A 17599-nucleotide genomic window follows, 5' to 3' on the forward strand; every position below is an offset into this window, starting at 1 on the left:
TGAACTTTATTATAAAAAAAACATGCATAGGATAAACGGGTCGTAAATGTGTCATATCAGGTACCTATTTTGCCAGCCCTACAGTTCAACATTCCCATACAATCTCCAATAACCCCACTTGTGTTTGTACATTAGAGACCTAACCCAAGATAAGGTTGCAATACTTGTCAAATGTTTTTGTCTCGTCTAACTGGGTTGTGTTTCCCATTGTTGGACTGGGACCCTTTCTTTAGCCTAAGAAGAGGCGACTTCTTTGGAGCTTTAACTAGAGGCCCTCATTTGACCTGGCGCAAATATTGCTCCTTCTTTGGCCCAACATGGTTGTGCTATTCATGGGGATCCTCTCATTAGGACTAAGATATGATCCTGAGCCACTACGTCACACACCTTAGGAAGGTTCAAAGCGCTCACAACCATATATAATATTCAAGAAAGCCATACTCAAATGTGCCAGACTTAATGTTTACAAGATTTGTGCAATTCTCAAAATAGTGCAAGTTAGATCATCACATGAGTTTACAATGGCACTGTTATATGACTAGATGTCAGTATGCATCATGCTTACAATAAGTTAGCTCGACTCATACTGGTTTTCTGATTTTATTTTGAAAATAAAGTATAATGAATACATATATGTTCCCAAATACTAATTTGTTCTAGCATTCATACTTTCATTTCAAGACAACACATTTAGGTATGTTTGAGCAGCCCACATTAACTAAATCCACTTACTTTTGTTAAAGTATTGATTAAATGATTAAATTTACATTATCCTATAAGCTTAAGTTTTTTAGGACAATTGGTGATTTAACATTGTGTGTGCATACGATTACCAAGAAATGTAACAGTTGCTTCAATTCCACTTGATCCTAAAAAAAACATAATCACAAGTCAATATCTAAGATTAGGTTCCAAAACCACTAATTTTTCCTAATACAATAGTACCTAAGAGTATAATTTTCCAAATTAAACCCGTTTTGCTCAAGGTCATATTTGCTCAATGCATTCAGTCTTCAGTTAAGGACCTTGATTCATGATTGAGTCATCAATTTGGGAATGCCGGAATTAGCCTCGTAAAATCCTCAAATTTGATGGTACTACCAAACCCTAATTTCAAAAATTCTTCAATTCACAACTAATTGGATTCAACTAAAAATGACATCAAAATATTGTAAATCAAGTTAGAAAAACACAGCTAAAATGAATTAATTTGGTGAAATTCACCCTATAGGTTTTGGTTGGTTTGGGTCGTTCAATGGGTACCAAACGGACGGATTCCGGTCAAACCAAGTTTTTTTGGCAGTGAGGAGTGCGGTGAAATCCCCATCATTGCTAAACAATTCTCTCTCTCTCTCTCTCTTTCGTGGTGGTTTCCATGATTTGCAGTGGTTTGGAGGAGAGAGGAAGAAGAGAAGAGTAAAGGAATGAAGAAGGATGAAGGGTGGATAGACGGTTGAAATGACGAAGTGATTGATTGCGCCTGGGGGGTGGGGGGAATTAGGGAGAAAAACAAAATGGAGCCTAGGCCACACATGCAATTGTGTAGAAATACCCTCCACTTTGCAAATTATGAAGCAACCCAGGGGCGGACCTACGTTGTAAGGTGGGGGGACCCTCGCAACCCTTAAAATTTTTTAACTTCTTCTATCCAGAGCAATTTTACATGAAGTCTCAGCAAATTTGTGTGTTTGGCCACCCCTAGGTTTGGTCATGGCCACCCCAAACTTATTGTCCAATGGTATTTAAAACAAAAGAAGATGTCCTCTGTCAAATGCCAATTAAATTTCTGCCTTTGCGACCTGATACCGGTCTCATTGTGTCTACGTGGGCTTCTTTTACCAAGTTGTCCCTTGCACAGTTTTAGTATTCATCCTCCTTTAGCTTCTCAAATCATTGTATGGATCCGGATCAACTATGAATAAGAAATTCATTCGGTCTTGATTTTTTTTTCTTTATCATTGACCAATACCAATACCATTTCCGACCCAATAGATTATTTGAATCTGCACTTCTTTGAAGAGTCATGCTATTTAGTAAATTATTATATTACTATTATTTAACCATTATTTTTATGTCATCTTAATTATATATATGTCATATATCAACTTATTAAATAGCATTACTCGTTTTTAAAAATTGAGTAATAGTATACAACTGTTATAAAATTGAAATAACTTTAGTAGTGAAAATCAATTATTGATTTTTTTTTTTTTACAAGCACCTATTGATCCAAAAACTAATTTTTATTGACACATCATCTCAATTATATAACAAGTTTACTTGTCAAAAAAAAAAAAAAAAAAATTATATAACAAGTTTACTATATAGCATGTCTCTTAAAAATTCTTATAAGAATCGAATTATGTTAATCCTATTAAAAAAAAGTGATTTTTTATGCGCCTCCCACCTCCATATTACCCTGTTCTCCACCCTGAACATGATGAGGCCCACCTATTAGACTTGCTAGCCATGATGAGGCCAATGTCTTTGCACCAACCACAGGTGCTGCCTCACTTGTTTATCTTTTCTTCTTCACAAAATCTTTTGCCTTTAGTTCTGGCCACCCCAAACAAATTTTTCTAGTTCTGGCCCTGAAGCAACCCTACAGAATTTTGAAATTATCAAAATAACTCCTTTTTGACCATCTAGAAATTCATCCACAAAACTATCATAAATAAAAAGGAGATGATTCATGTCAATATTTTCCATATCTTTTCCTTATCTCATCCTATAAATTCAATAGATCAACCATTAAATTGTTGAACTCATGTGGACCTCACACAAATTCAATGGTGGATTTATCTATTCACTATAGAGAGGATTGAAATGAGAATGAATTATATCATTTCTCTAAATAAATTTCTAATCCACAAAACTATCATAAATAAAATTCTAAGTATTAGGATATTTAAAAATTATGCATGTCACATCAAAAGTTATCACCCAATATCATTCAAATTATCATAGTGAAATATTTAAATTCACAATATTAAAATCTTTCCCAAGATGTGTAACCGTACTAGCAAAATTTGGGTTCAAAACATTTAGGCACCCCTTCCTAGTATTTGTACAATAAAACCTCGAAATAGTTAAACCCAGTATGATAATTCTTACAACATGAACTAAGGAACCATAAAGACCATAAGAACATGGATAAAGATGATCCTTGATACGTTTACATGGAGTCAAATAGAAAAGAATTAATTATGAATATGTAAGCTCGAATTGAAAGAGAAAGAAAAGTGGAGAAAGAAAGTTTGAATTGAAAGAGAAGAAAAATTGACAAATACGAGAAGAAATGATCTTAGTTTTCCTTGTTGATCTTATTGATAGAATTACATGCGTTTATAAAGAGAAGTAATAAATTTAATATGGAAAATACAATAAATGGGAAATATTTGGAAATCAAATTTTGGAAATCATATCATAATTAGATCAGCCGCATTTCTTCAAAACTCCCCTCTCAAGTTGAGGCAAAGATGTCTTGTATGCCCAACATGTACATGGTTGACTGAAGAACACCACTGGACACTCCCTTCGTCAAAATATTCACAAGTTGGTCCTTTGTTTTAACATAAGGTGTACAAATGAACCTTGCACACAACTTTTCATTGATAAAATGTCTATCAATTTCAATGTGTTAAGTTTGATCATGTTGAACTGGGCTATGAGCAATATTAATCTCGGTCTCGTTGTCGTAGTATAATCTCATATGCTACTTACAATCATATCTAAGCAAAATTTTCAACCATAATATCTCACATATCCCACGGGCCATGGCTGGAATTTAGCTTCTACGCTAGATCTAGCAACCATTAACTGACTTTTACTACTTCAAGTAACTGGATTTCCTCCCACAATAGTGTAATATCCCAAAGTAGATCTTTTGTTCGTGATTGACCTAGCTCAATTTGCGTGTGTATAAGCTTCTAACTTTAGGTGATCATGTTGGGCAAACAACAATCCTTTTCTGGTGAAAGATTTCAAATATTGAAGAATTCTGGAAATTGCTTCCATATGAGACTGCCAGAGTGAATGCATAAACTAACTCACTACACTAATTGCATAGGCAAATATATTAACTTTGGTATCCTACTTATCAAAAAAAATATTAACTTTGGTATCTTCCTTTATCCACTAGAGGACTCTCATTACTCTCTTCTAACTTTTTATTCTTTTCCACTGGGAGAAGAAGATACCATGTCTCAATCTTGCTACTTCAAACTAGAAAATATTTTAGAGGCATAAGAAATCTCAAATCCACTAGCTAGATAATTCTTCAAACTCTGCATTTCCTTATTATCATTTCCATTCAACAAGAAATTGTCTGCATAAACAATTAAGGCAGTTACCTTTCCCTGCGAAAAATGTTTGATGAACAATGTATGATTTGCATGATTTTGTTTATAGCCAAATCCTTGCATAACTTAGGAGAATCTCTCAAACCATGCCCTCAGTGATTGTTTCAATCCATATGGGGTTTTCTTTAATGTACACGCTTTACCCTTATTCTTCTTCCTCTAAATCTTCAAGACAGAATTAATTCTTCACATCAAGTTGCTGAAGTAGACAATCTAAGTTTGTTGACAAAGAAAGTAGAATTCAGATAGAATTCATCTTCGTTGTCAGGGCAAGCAACTCCTCGTAGTCTATCCCATAAGTTTGAGTACAGCCTTTTGCCACCGATCACGCATTATATCTTTCCATTGATCCATTAGTAGCCTTATGCTTCAATGTAAACACCTATTTGCATGCAACCGCCTTTTTTCCGGTAGGCCAATCGATTAGCTCCCATGTGTTATTTTTGTATAGAGTGCTTATCTCTTCTTGCATTGCTCTCTCCACTTTGGATAACTAATTGCCTCATGTATATTTTGAGGAATAGAATGGAAGACAATTTGGATACAAAGGTACGATATGAGGGTGAGAGATGCTAATAGGATATAAAGTTAAATATAGGTGGTTGAGTACAAGATTTAACAACGCTTTAAGTTGAGCAATAGGCAGATTCATATAATCGACCATAAGTATTGAAGAATTTAAATTAGGGGTAGAAGTACTATTCCCTGAGTCAAGGTCAAATTTGCTAGGTAGCATCGAGAATAGCCTTATTTTTTATCGTTTGGACTTAACTCTTAGCTCTTCTACTGGTGGCGGCTTATACAACTCATTAGCAACTTGTCATGCTCTGGCACAAGAGTAGGGACGTGTAAATGATTACTTATAAAAAACTTCTCTTCACTTGGAAAGTGTGGATGGGTGAAAATATGATTGTGATTCAAGAAAGGTAACATCTGTTGAGGCAAAACATTTATGTGAAGGGGATGATAACATTTATACCCTTTCTAAGCAAAGGAATAACTGAAAAAGATACATTTGTGAGCACGAGAATCTAATTTACTCTGAGTCGCACCATGAATGTGAACAAAACAGATGCAACCAAAGACTTTGGAGGGACACCCTTGGAAGTAGATAAGGGTGGGGACAACACCTCAAGAGGTGTTTTGAAATCTAAGGCATGTGAGGGAATCTTATTAATGAGGTATATGTTGGAGTAAGGCATCATAAGGGTGGGGACAACACCTTAAGAGGTGTTTTGAAATTTAAGGCATGTGATGGCATCCTATTGATTACATATATGCTGCAGTAAGGCATCATCCCAATAAGATATAGGGACATGCGTATCAATCATTAAAGACTGAGTTACCTTAAGAAGATGTTGATTCTTCCTCTCAGCAACTCCATTCTGATGGGGAGTAACAACACAAGTAGTTTGATGGATAAAGATAAAGAAACCGCCCGTGCAGGACCTGAAACATCATTATGAAGAACAAAATATGCATTGCTTTTAGTTATACTAGGAGAAAATGACACAACCGATGATGTTTAGCAAAAGTTGACAAGATTCACACTAAAACTTAGAAATAGGGTGATGAAAAACTAAGGAAGGAAAATCGGTTGCAATAACATAAAAGGATACTCTGTTTATTGATGCCAAAACCAAATTCTTGCTGTAGATTCATTTGACCGAATAGTGTGATAAGCCCATGTGAGTTGATCTTGTGTCGTGGGTTGAGAATCCAGATAGTACAAACTATCTCTTAGGCTACCACTTTAATTATTGTCCCCGTGACTAGGTCCTGGAAAGAAGAATATTCAGAATAGAAGATGACTTTACAATTGAACTCACGGGCAATACGACCAATGGACAATAAATTGGTAGAAAATCTGGTGTATGAGGGACAAACAACAATGACATGGAAGGTGTGATAGGAATGGAGCCTTTACTAGACACTAATGGTAGAGAACCATCTGCTATTCTAACCTTTCCCTTGCCAGAACAAAGATTATAAGAAGAAAAGAAGGAAAATATATTAGTCATATGATCGGAGGCCCCTAAGTCAATGATCCAAAAATCATCAGATGGGGTAGTAGATGCATTCAAAGCGGTGGCCAAATTACCCATATGGGCAATGAAGGAAGATGCAGTAGCAAATATTTCCAGTCGAGACATAAGCCGAGGAAGTGTGTCTTACCTCTTCCTTGCTAAAAGGACCAACAAATGTTTCCATCATAAGTAGAGACATAAGCCTATGTCAGTTGATATGTCAAACATGTTTTCTCATGAGTCTATGGTTTACATGATTTGTAACATGCATGATAAACAATAGACAAAAAGAAGTTTGTAAGAATATCATTGTTTTCATCACACCAATTGTATTTCACCCACTATCACATAAGAATTGTATTTTGTTTTGTGAAACCGCTTAAAAACACGTGGATTCAAATTGATTTTAATTGGATTTCATGAATATGGCCTAGAACCATCCACATGACTCAGCCACAGGGCTGGTCGAACCATTTGGTGCCCAAAATTGATGTTTTTCAAGCCTAAAATTGACTACATGTTTTATTCAAATATTATTCAAATAATATTAAAAGTGAGGATCCTTTCTAGAGTGAGGATCAAACCTAGATTAAAACATGTTACATCAGTCCACCACGATCAAACCTCTCTTGCGTATCAATTTTTGATCAATCAAACCTCTTACACATATTACACCAGTCCACTACGATCAAACCTCTCTTGCGAAGATTATCTAAAGTGAGGATCCTTCCTAGAGTAGCTGTCCACAAAAGAACTAACTCTAAGCGGAATTTTAACCTTCCATATACTCTTCCACAGGGAAGAAGATTTTCCCACCTTGTGCCTCTCCGAAGAAGAAGAAGAAAGCACTCCAAAGAATGATCGAACTTTAAAAAGCTTTCTCTTGAAAGGAGTCCACCAAATGCGGTCCACACCCCCCAAATGGTGCCGGGTCTCATACAATTTGCTATAGAGGGGGTGGGACTCTGGAATAGTATCCGAAGGGGGTGGGATGAGTTTAAGCAACATGTGCGCTTCGAGGTAGGAACCGGGTCTCGTGTTTTGTTTTGGCAAGATGTGTGGTGTAGGGAGGTATCACTGCAGATTTTGTTTCCCGCCTTGTTTAATATTGCATGTGGAAAGGAAGCATGGGTAGAGGAGAATATGGAGATGGTAAATGGTGCTATTTATTGGAATGTAAGGTTTATTCGACTTGTTCATGATTGGGAATTGGAGGAGGTATCGAGATTTTTTGAAATGCTGCATTCCCAACAGGTAGGGCATGGTGGGGTAGATAAAATTAGTTGGATTCCCTCGAAGAGGAAAATTTTTGAGGTGAAGTCTTTCTACAAGGTGAACATCAATTCAGCCCTGGTTGATGGTCCGTGGAAGCTTATTTGGAAGAGTAAAGCTCCTCCGCGAGTGACTTTTTTCGTATGGACGGCGGTTATGGGGAAAATTTTAACATTGAACAATTTACGAAAGAAGAACATCATTGTGACGGAATGGTGTTGTATGTGCAAGAAGAGTGGCGAATCTATTAATCACCTTTTAGTGCATTGTGAAGCTGCTGTAGAGGTATGAAATATGATTCTCCAGCTATTTGGTATAACGTGGGTGATGCCGGGGAGTTTGAAGGAATGCTTGGGAAGTTGAAGAGGGCAAAGGGGAAGGCGGACAGTCATGCACATTTGGAGGATGGCCCCTTTGTGTGTAATGTAGTCCTTATGGAGAGAAAGGAATGTGCGGAGCTTTGAGGATCGTGAAATGGGAACTATAGAATTGAAGAAAAGGGTGCTCCAAACACTCTTCTCTTGGAGGGTTTTGGGGTATTCTTCACAAGCTTCCACGCTTACGGAATTTATAGATCTTTGTGCGTCCTTTTCAGTTTAAAGCTTGTGTAGTGGGCTCTTTTGTATACTTCCTGTATACATGGGTTGCGTGCAACCCTTTGTGCTTTTAATACATTGATTTTTACTTATCAAAAAAAAAATTTGCTATAGAGAGCCATCACCACCCCCACTTCCCAGTCCTGAGCCACTCGTAAAAAAGGAACATTCCAATGAACTTCCTCATACAAAATTTGCATATTATCACTCATCCAAGCCTCTTTGTTTCTTGCAATGCGAAACAATTCAAGGAAAGCCTCCTTTAATGGTTGATCTCCACACCAAATATCATGCTAAAACCTAATTTGGGATCCATCTCCAACTTCAAATCTGATGAACTTAGAAATAGAGTCCCACCCTCTCCTAATATGCTTCCAAACCCCAATACCAAAAGACCCCTCAACCTATCTAGTACACCAACCTCCATCCATACTTCCATATTTTGCTTCGACTACCTTCTTCCAATAAGCTTCCCTCTCCGTAGCATACCTGAGGGCGCGCTCACGAGCCTAACTAAGTTGAGCCGAGCTTGCTTTGTTTAATATTTGAGCCAAGAGTTGTGTTCACGAAGCGCCTCATTTAATAGTCGAGTCGAGCACAAGCCAAGGTTATAAGAGCCAATCCCAAGCTCGCTCGCGAGCGGCTTTGCTCGCGAACACCCCTAGTTACAAGACATAAACTGATGAAGTGTGTTTACCTCTTCTTTGCTTAAAATACCAATATCGACAAAAGTAGAAATAGAATTTGGTGTGGAAAAATCTACTCCACCATAGAAGTATAATTGATCAAGGCCTGGTTCCACTTTCTGAATGACGCCTTCAACCTCTTGTAGGATGGCCATGAAATATCTCTCAAGTCTCTCGACATCTTGAGCCTCGTGTATGGAGAGTTGGATTCTCACTATGGGAGGTCACCTGACTCTCATTCCTCTTTTTATGAATTTATTAGGTCTGATTGTTGTCATCTTGAGTTTAGATATACAACCAAATAGCTCCAATACACAACACTAGGGATCAAAAGAGATTAAAGAGCAGTAAAACAAGAAACTAGAATTCAAACATCAAAAACAAAAGCAAAGCAACATCTCTGTATTTTTTTGCTCTGCTGTTGCTGAACGACCTGTAGTTTAGGGACCATGCTTGTTGTCCAGCCCTATACTAAATGACTTGTTGTTTTTCTCAACAGTGAACACATGTTTGAACAACATGATATGACCTTTTGTTTACCATTCAAGTTAATTTCTTAGGTTATCTAAATGAGTATGTTTCTTTTGTTTTTCATTTATAAAGAACATTTTGGTAAATGAAGGAAGCTCATTCCAGAATCATCTAAAACATCTACATTCATTAAAAGCAACCCAAAAAAATTTGGGACCAAAAGCAGTTAGCGTAGACCATTGAATTTCTACTAGCCTCGGTTTCATTGGGAATCTTTTACGTGTCTTTCTGAAACATATTATGGGCAGATATTTAGATTTTTTTCGCCTACTTTTGTGCTGTTTGCAAATGTTTTAGCTAACTATTAAAAAAACCTTCAATTATTGCGGTTTAAATGGTTCTTGACTTTTAGTTATATTTTTTTGATTGCAGATGACTGTAGTTGAGGCATATATTGGGAGAAAGAGGATAAATCCACCAGGTGACTCTTCGCAGTTAAATCCACTGGTATCTTCTCTACTTGTTGAGGGAATTGCACAGAATACCACAGGCAAAGTTTTTGTGCCTAAGGTTAGTGACCCTCTTTTTTGTTGTTGCAAAATCTAGTGAGGGCTTACTTAGAGGTTGTAATCTTAGTGTCTGTGTGTGGACGAATTCTCGGATGCAAAATATAACACATTCTTCTTGAATTATGAGTTGGCTTAACCCTTTCAATGGATATCTTTGATTTTGATAGAGGTTATTGTTGATCAATTTCTTTAGGTCAAATATTTATACATAAATGACTATTCTATGCCTCCTGAAGAAATGATCCTCGATTTGTTTGTTTACATGCATAGTTTTTGTCAAAAAATTTTGCTGGGAGCCCCTCTTGTATATGTGGTCTACTAATTTCGTTGGGTATTTTATTGGTTGTCTCTGAGTGTTGGGATAGTTTCTCTATGACACTTTTCTAAAAGTGTTGGGAGGTATTGGAAGAGGACATCATGGCAGTTTTTAAGGGGTTTCATAGTCGACGAAAGTTTGAGAAGAGGTTTTAATGCAACCTTTGTTTCTCTTATCCCAAATGTTGACGTGGTGACTTGCATTCAAAGTTGGTGGGGAACCATTGCTTTTTTCCTTTTACTTGTGGGTTTGGGAGACAAGAATTCCAAGTTAAACTTTGAATAGAAGACCTACGTGCAGTAGGTTTATTTGACTGACTTGGTTTTCTCCCCTCAAGCAACCAACTTTGCTTGATTATATATACATGTCTTTGGTCCTTTTTTAAGTGTGCACAAGAGAAGCAACAAAGCCGCACATGACAGTGGGCTGCTGTACTTAAGGAGTAGCAAGCACTGTGCATCATCATAGAGCCGCACAAAAGGTGAAAAAGGGTGGGCTGCTATGTATAATCGATTGTTTTCTTCTTGATTTTGGAGGAGCCAAAACAAGAGAGAAAAAGAAAGGATGCTATTGCGTGAGAGAGAAAAATAAAGACCAGCCGCCGTCTTGTCCCAGTAAAAGAAGAGTTTGTATTTTTGTCTTTTGTATTCTCTTTTGGGGAATAATCTCTATTGCGTGATAGTGAGATTTGGGTGGGTGTATTTGGGTTTTGGGTCTGAGGGATTTTCTCTCAACTATATTTTGGTACTCCATCTTTCATAGTGAATTTCTTCGTGATCACTTCCTCCAGTGGACATACCTCACATTGAGGGAACTACTTAAAATCTTGGTGTTATTTTTTGTGTGATTGTTCTTGCATTGTTTAACTGTAATTGTGATTGTGGTTTTTGTTAAACACCAAAGTAGGCTATTACTGACACTAAGGACTTCTATCCAATTAGTTTAGTGGGTGGCGTTTATAAAATTATTTCCAAGGTCTTAGCGAAAAGGCTAAAATCAGTGTTGAGAAAGATAATTTCTAATTCACAGCATGCATTCATGACTCTGGAAAAATTTTGGATTCAGATATAATTTCTGATGAATGTTTTGATAGTCGGAATAGATCTAGAGAACTTGGAGTGCTGTGTGAATTGGATTTGGAAAAGGCGTATGATCATGTAAATTGAGAGTTCTTGTTTTATTTGTTGAAGATATGTGGATTTGGGGAGAAATGGAGGGATTGGATAGCGCTGTGTATTACTGCAGCACGGTTTTCCCTCTTATTAATGGTTCATCATCCGGCTTTTCTAATAGCTCTTGTGGAGTGAGATAGGGGGATCTGTTATTGCCACTTTTGTTTGTGATTATGGAGGTATTGAGTCGGATGATGTTGGCTACAATGTATAGGAGATTTTTGTCTGGATTTTCAATGAGGTCGAGGAACAATGAAGAGCTACTAGTGTCTCATTTACTCTTCGGTATTGCACTTAGCAAGGATGCGTGGATGGTGGATAATGTGCAGTTTTAAGATGGGAATATTCATTGGAATGCAATTTTTACTAGACCGGTACAAGATTAGGAGGTGGAGGTGGTCTTTTCTTTCTTTGAGAGGTTGTATTTTGTCAAAGTAAGAGAAGAAGACGTGGATAGAATTTGTTGGAGTCCTTTCAAAAGGAGCAACTTTGAAGTGAAGTTTTATCAAGTGTTTTTGTTTGAAAGGAAGTGTTATCAAGTGTTAACTAGTCCTAATGCCCCTTTTCCTTGCAAGCGTATTTGAGGAGCAAAGGCTCCTTTGAAGGTGGTGTTTTTTGTGTACAGTGGCATTGAATAATTTGAGAAAGAAGAATGTTGTAGTGGTGGATTGGTGTTGCATGCGTAAGAAGAGTGGGGAGTCCATTGATCACCTGCTGTTTCATTGTGAAGTAGTAAGAGAATTATGAAGCTCTATCCTTAATCTGTTTGGCGTTGATTGGGTTATGCCTAGAAGGGTTAGAGATTTTTTGGCTTCATTGTGTTTAATGTGGTTCATTGGAGAGAGTGGAATGTTGGATGGAGGTTGGCTTCATTGTGTTTAATGAGGTTCATTGGAGAGAGTGGAATGTTGGAGCTTTGAGGATATATAAATTTCGGTGATCAAGTTGCTAATGATTATGTTCAACACTTTATATACTTGGATATCATCACATCGTAGCTTGCTTGTTTCTAGCTTTGCAGATTTTTTGAACTTCTGTTCATCTTTTTTTCTTAATAAGGGTGCTTTTTAATGATGTTAATTTCTTATCTAAAAGAAAAAAAAAGCATTTTGGTTGGTATTAATGTTGAAGCTTGAGAAGAACCTACAATTCTTCTTTAGTTGGCTCCAGAATTACAACTGCAGTTCTCCCTGGATGTACCATCCCTTTTTTGGATGCTAAAAGATAAATATGCGTTGACATTCACTGCCATGAAACCATGGCTGATCTTATTACTTTCTAAAAAGTTTTAAAAAACTGAATACTCCAGCAAAATGGATTTTGCTATGGTTTATATTTTCTTTCAGAAAAAAAAGGCCAAGATGTTTGGCTCCCTTCTAAGTGATGTTTGTTTTTGTATGCCCACTCTCCAAACCCAGAATTTCAGGCCTGTTTGGTAGCTGTTTTAGAAATAGTTTTTTCTATTTCTAAAATAGCAAAACGCGTTTCTGTACTGTTGATGTGTTTTTGGCAAACTGTTTTAAAAATCAAAATAAGTGAAAACGAAAACACCCAAAAACAAAAGTTCTGGGAATGACTTATACATGTTTCCGAAAATAGTTTTCGGTGTTTTTATTTGGTCTTTTTTGATTTTCTTCCTTTGTCGAGAGAGAAATATTATACGCATTGTTACGTAGTTATATTGTTATAGATATAATTATATATTATATACTTATGCATAATATATTATATTTAATTATTTACATACTTATACCCTCGGCTACCCCCAAACAATGATTGAGTTTTTTTCAGAATAGTTGTCCAAACAAAATTAGACCAATTTTCTATTTTTAGAAACTGTTTTCAGAATCCGTTTGCTGAATGCATTTTTAACGAAAAAAGAACAGAAAATTATTTTTGTTTTTGTTCTCGAAAACTGTTCTAGAAAACAAATATAGAAACCGATTTGCCAAACGAGCCAAATCTAGAAATGGTTTGTAGAAGCTTTTCTCAATACCATTATAGAAGATGGGTCAAATTACCCATGTAAACCTCTAGAGACTGTACTTTGGGGGTAAGAATAAATCTGTTTTTTTTTTTTTATAAGTAATTTTAATATCATTAAAGAAGCACGAAAGAGCACAAACTTAGTACACATGGAATATAAGAGAATCCCTAATGTGAAGAAAAAGAACAAAAATTCAAAAAATCTGCCAAACTAGAAACAATCAAACTATGGTGCATATATCCAAGCATAGAAAGTGTTGAACATAATCTTCCGCAACTCTGTCACCAAGGTCTCAACATCTTCAAAGCTCTAAGCATTCCTCTCTCACCAAAGATACCACATTAAACACAATGGAACCAACCTCCATACTTCTGTAACTGTACAACGCTCAACCTGTCATTCCTAGCTTGCCCATCTTAATGAAGTATGGCTTTGAAAATGTCCTAATAGCTTGTGCTTTTTTCTCTACTTGAGGTGATGAGTCAATGTTAATTGTTGTTGCTACCAATTGAGTTGTAGAATTTAAAAATAAAAATGCTTGTATGGTATGACTCTTTGCTTATCAGGGATTTGGTAATATCGTATTAAACTTATGTGTGATTGATAATCTTAAATGCATATTATCATGCTCTAGTTTCCCTCCACTATACTATATCCAGTTATTTCATTTGCTTTCAGTAGAATATATAGCATTCATCATGGAGATTTCACCAATTTTTGCGACTATGAATGTAATTTAGGATAAGAATTACAAAACATTGAGAATTATAAGAAAAAAAAAGAAGAAATAACCAAACATAGAGAATATATTGAATGCATATGTATTCAAACATACACGTGTCAATATTTTTTTTGATAAGTAATAAAAAGTTTTATTAAAAAGCGTAAAGGCACCCCGGAGTACACTGAGAGTATACAACAGGATCACCTAACTAGAAGGGAAAATCGAGCAAGAAAATCATCCTAACTAATTGACATCGGAAAGACATGCGCAATAGTCCAAAGATACAAAGTATGAAAGCAAGAAGTTAAGATGTCTTCCAATGTCCCCTCCAAATCCTCAAAGCACCTATTATTTCTTTCCCTCCATAAACACCAGAAGAAGCAAGTAGGCACCATCTTCCAAACCGCGGCACTCCCCCTCCTCCCCGAAGACCACAAACAAGCGAGTAAATCCGAAACCCGTCTCGGCATCACCCAAGACAACCCAAATCGACCAAAAAAGGCACACCACAAAGCATAAGCAACCTCACAATGCAAGAGAAGATGATCCACTGTCTCCTCATTCCTCTTGCATAAATAACATTTGTTCGTCACAATCACTTGTCGCTTTCTGAGGTTATCTAGGGTTAGAATTTTGCCCAAAGTTGCCTTCCACACAAAGAAACTTGCCCTTGGAGGAGCTTGAGTTCGCCACACGCTCTTCCAAGGGAATCCCCTCCCTTCAGAACGAACCAAGGAAGCGTAAAAGAGCTTGACCTTGAAACGGCCTTTTTTGGAAAATTTCCACCACAACCTATCTTTACACCCTCGATTCACTCGAGCAGACTGTAACACCTGAAAGAAAGAGGCCAATACATCCACCTCCCAGTCATGCGCCTCTCTAGAAAAACTAACATTCCATTGGTTAGAGTCACCCATCACCTCCAAATGCGCCGCAACTGGGGCGTCCTTTGCACTAGCAATATTGAATAAGCCTGGACATACACGTGTCAATATTAATAGCACTATAGCTGATTTTGCTGTAATAGAAGGACTGAAAATTGTTACAACAACATACTATTTGAATTAAAAGTATCAAACATGAAATGTAATTGTTTTTACAAAACTGCACATGTGGGAGGGCTGAGGAACTTTTGAAATAATTTTTGACAAACTCAAAAGATAAGAAAATATATGCTGTTTAAATGTCATGCATTTTTTAAATCTTCTGAGGAACAGTATCTTTGGTGAAAAATAATATGAATAATTACTTTTTCTGAAGAAGTACGTTGGACCAAATTGACCATTTAATTACACCACCTCAACATCAATGAAATGTGGTGATGTATTGTTACACACGTTTAATGAAGATTTTTTCAATTTTTAATATAATTAAAGTGACAAAACTGGAAGTTTTTAATCCTTGACTAACTTCATGAAAATATCTGAACCGTATCTGCCCTAGAACCAAGAGCTTTCTACAAGATCTTGACCTGATAATAGCAAAAGAAAAACTGATAAAAATTGATCTAGCTATTTCCTCTAGTGCTGATAGTTGTGCTAGGAATTAAACCAACATAGCTGGTTTTATCTTTAGATGGACCCTAATTTATGGCTATTGGCTAATGGTTAATAGGAACTTGTTTTTTCCTTTTACATAATACAATTTATGGCAGTATAATTTGATGGTATCTCTATTACTAATCACCCAGATGATTTTCTTACTCTATCCTCACTTCAAAGGGAATTAGCATAATTTTGATCCGTAAGTCTGTTCTTGTTTTCTTCTATCATTGGATTACTCTTTGCTTCCAGAATTTATCTGGGGGCTCTTTGATCTTTAACTTTGCTGATTATCGATGTGGTTGCCTCTATAGCATCAAATTCTGCCATTGACTTCCTTTTTTTCCTTAGGGCGGTGGAGATGTGGAGGTTTCTGGATCTCCTACGGAAAAGGCTATCCTTTGTTGGGCAGTCAAGGTATGCTTGTTAAGTGTATGTAGTATCTACGATTGGTACTTATTTACTTAGTGAAGTTGATTTTAGTATTGAATTTGTTTTGCAGCTGGGAATGAATTTTGATATTGTGAGATCAGAGTCAGTGGTTTTCCATGTCTTCCCTTTCAACTCAGAGAAAAAGCGTGGTGGTGTTGCTGTAAAACAGGTAATTGATTTATCCCAAGGTTTCATGTTTTTGGCATAGTTTTTTTCAACCCATTTTGATTGGGTTGGATTGGGAGGGTGTTGGACATATGTTGAGTCCTACATTGGTTATTTACTTGGTGAAATTAGCTTATGTAAGTGATAACATGGAGCATCATTTGTGATTAGTCTTTTTTTGGGTATAGTGCAAATGTAATTAGCATGTCCTAGGTTGTGACATAGTTGATCACAAGTTTATTTCTTTATATTATTTGTTTGATGAGGAAATTTGATATTAATTTCTCAATACCTTGTTCAGCATATTACTATCTATTTGGAGATTCTCAAAACAGCCCTATCATGGCATATCTTGTGACAAATGATCAAAATCTTCATCCCCTCCTTGTAAGATTTGACAAACTCTTTATCACCTGGGAATCCCGTCAGAATCTCTATCGTCAACGCTAGCCATTTGGTGCACTTGTTAGTTAGAAGTAGCTCACCTAAAAAGCCTTTCCTCTTTTCTTCTAGCTCACCCAAAACCAAAAGCACAAATGCTTTTGTCTCCACTAGAAATCTACTTTGCATCTTTAGGCTCACCTAAAAGTTGAGTTCCTTTCCTCACCAAGAGATAAAAGGGTGTTAGACACGCTCATCCGTGCCACCAGAGAAGAAAAAACAACCTTCAACTACAATCTCCGGCACACTGGGGCCTGTCGAGCTAAAAAGAATTGAGCCGAAATAGATCCCTAGTAGATCTATCTTACACACGCCCCCACCGCTCTCCAAAACAAAGTACAAATGCGATTGCACGAGCCTTTGGTGGAAGAAGGCAAGCCGGAACTCAATGACAACCACCTCAAGCGAGCCACACGCTCCGGAGAAAGCTACCGCTCATGTGGGCCTAACAATTGGAGTAGATGAAGAGCTTAACTAACAGCCAGGAAACCAACCAAAGCCACCTAAAGTGTCGATAGGGATTACATCCCAAATCACCATTACCATATGCGTTGGAGGGAGGTGAGCAGGATCTGGAATCCAACGGGACGTGCTTTCACGTGCATCCGTTAAGGGTAGAGAGAGAAAGAGTGCTTAGGCTTTCAGAGAGAGTGTAGTTGCTTTGAATAAGAGACATATAAGTACCATTGGGAGGATGAATGTTTTCCTTACCCTTTGGATGTTTTCCCCTTGCGATGCCGTTGGATTGGGCTTTGAGTTGCGATAAGAATTCTTGTCCTGTGGTGGGGGTCGCGTGTGAGGGGTTTGAGGATATGACTATGGCGGTCCTAACAGCTATT

At 36.9% G+C, this 17599-nt stretch overlaps 1 protein-coding gene across 1 annotated transcript in view; it reads left to right on the plus strand.

The window, feature by feature from the left end:
- Positions 1 to 17599, plus strand: part of LOC132186523 (calcium-transporting ATPase 9, plasma membrane-type-like) — a 58807-nt gene that overhangs the window by 16004 nt on the left and 25204 nt on the right. Inside the window, exons 19-21 of the mRNA XM_059600503.1 lie at positions 9846 to 9983; positions 16074 to 16139; positions 16225 to 16323. Of these exons, the coding sequence (XP_059456486.1) occupies positions 9846 to 9983; positions 16074 to 16139; positions 16225 to 16323 (303 nt within the window). The remainder of the gene's footprint in view (positions 1 to 9845; positions 9984 to 16073; positions 16140 to 16224; positions 16324 to 17599) is intronic.

Source organism: Corylus avellana, chromosome ca7 (assembly GCF_901000735.1).
Source record: "Corylus avellana chromosome ca7, CavTom2PMs-1.0".
Lineage (NCBI taxonomy): Eukaryota > Viridiplantae > Streptophyta > Magnoliopsida > Fagales > Betulaceae > Corylus > Corylus avellana.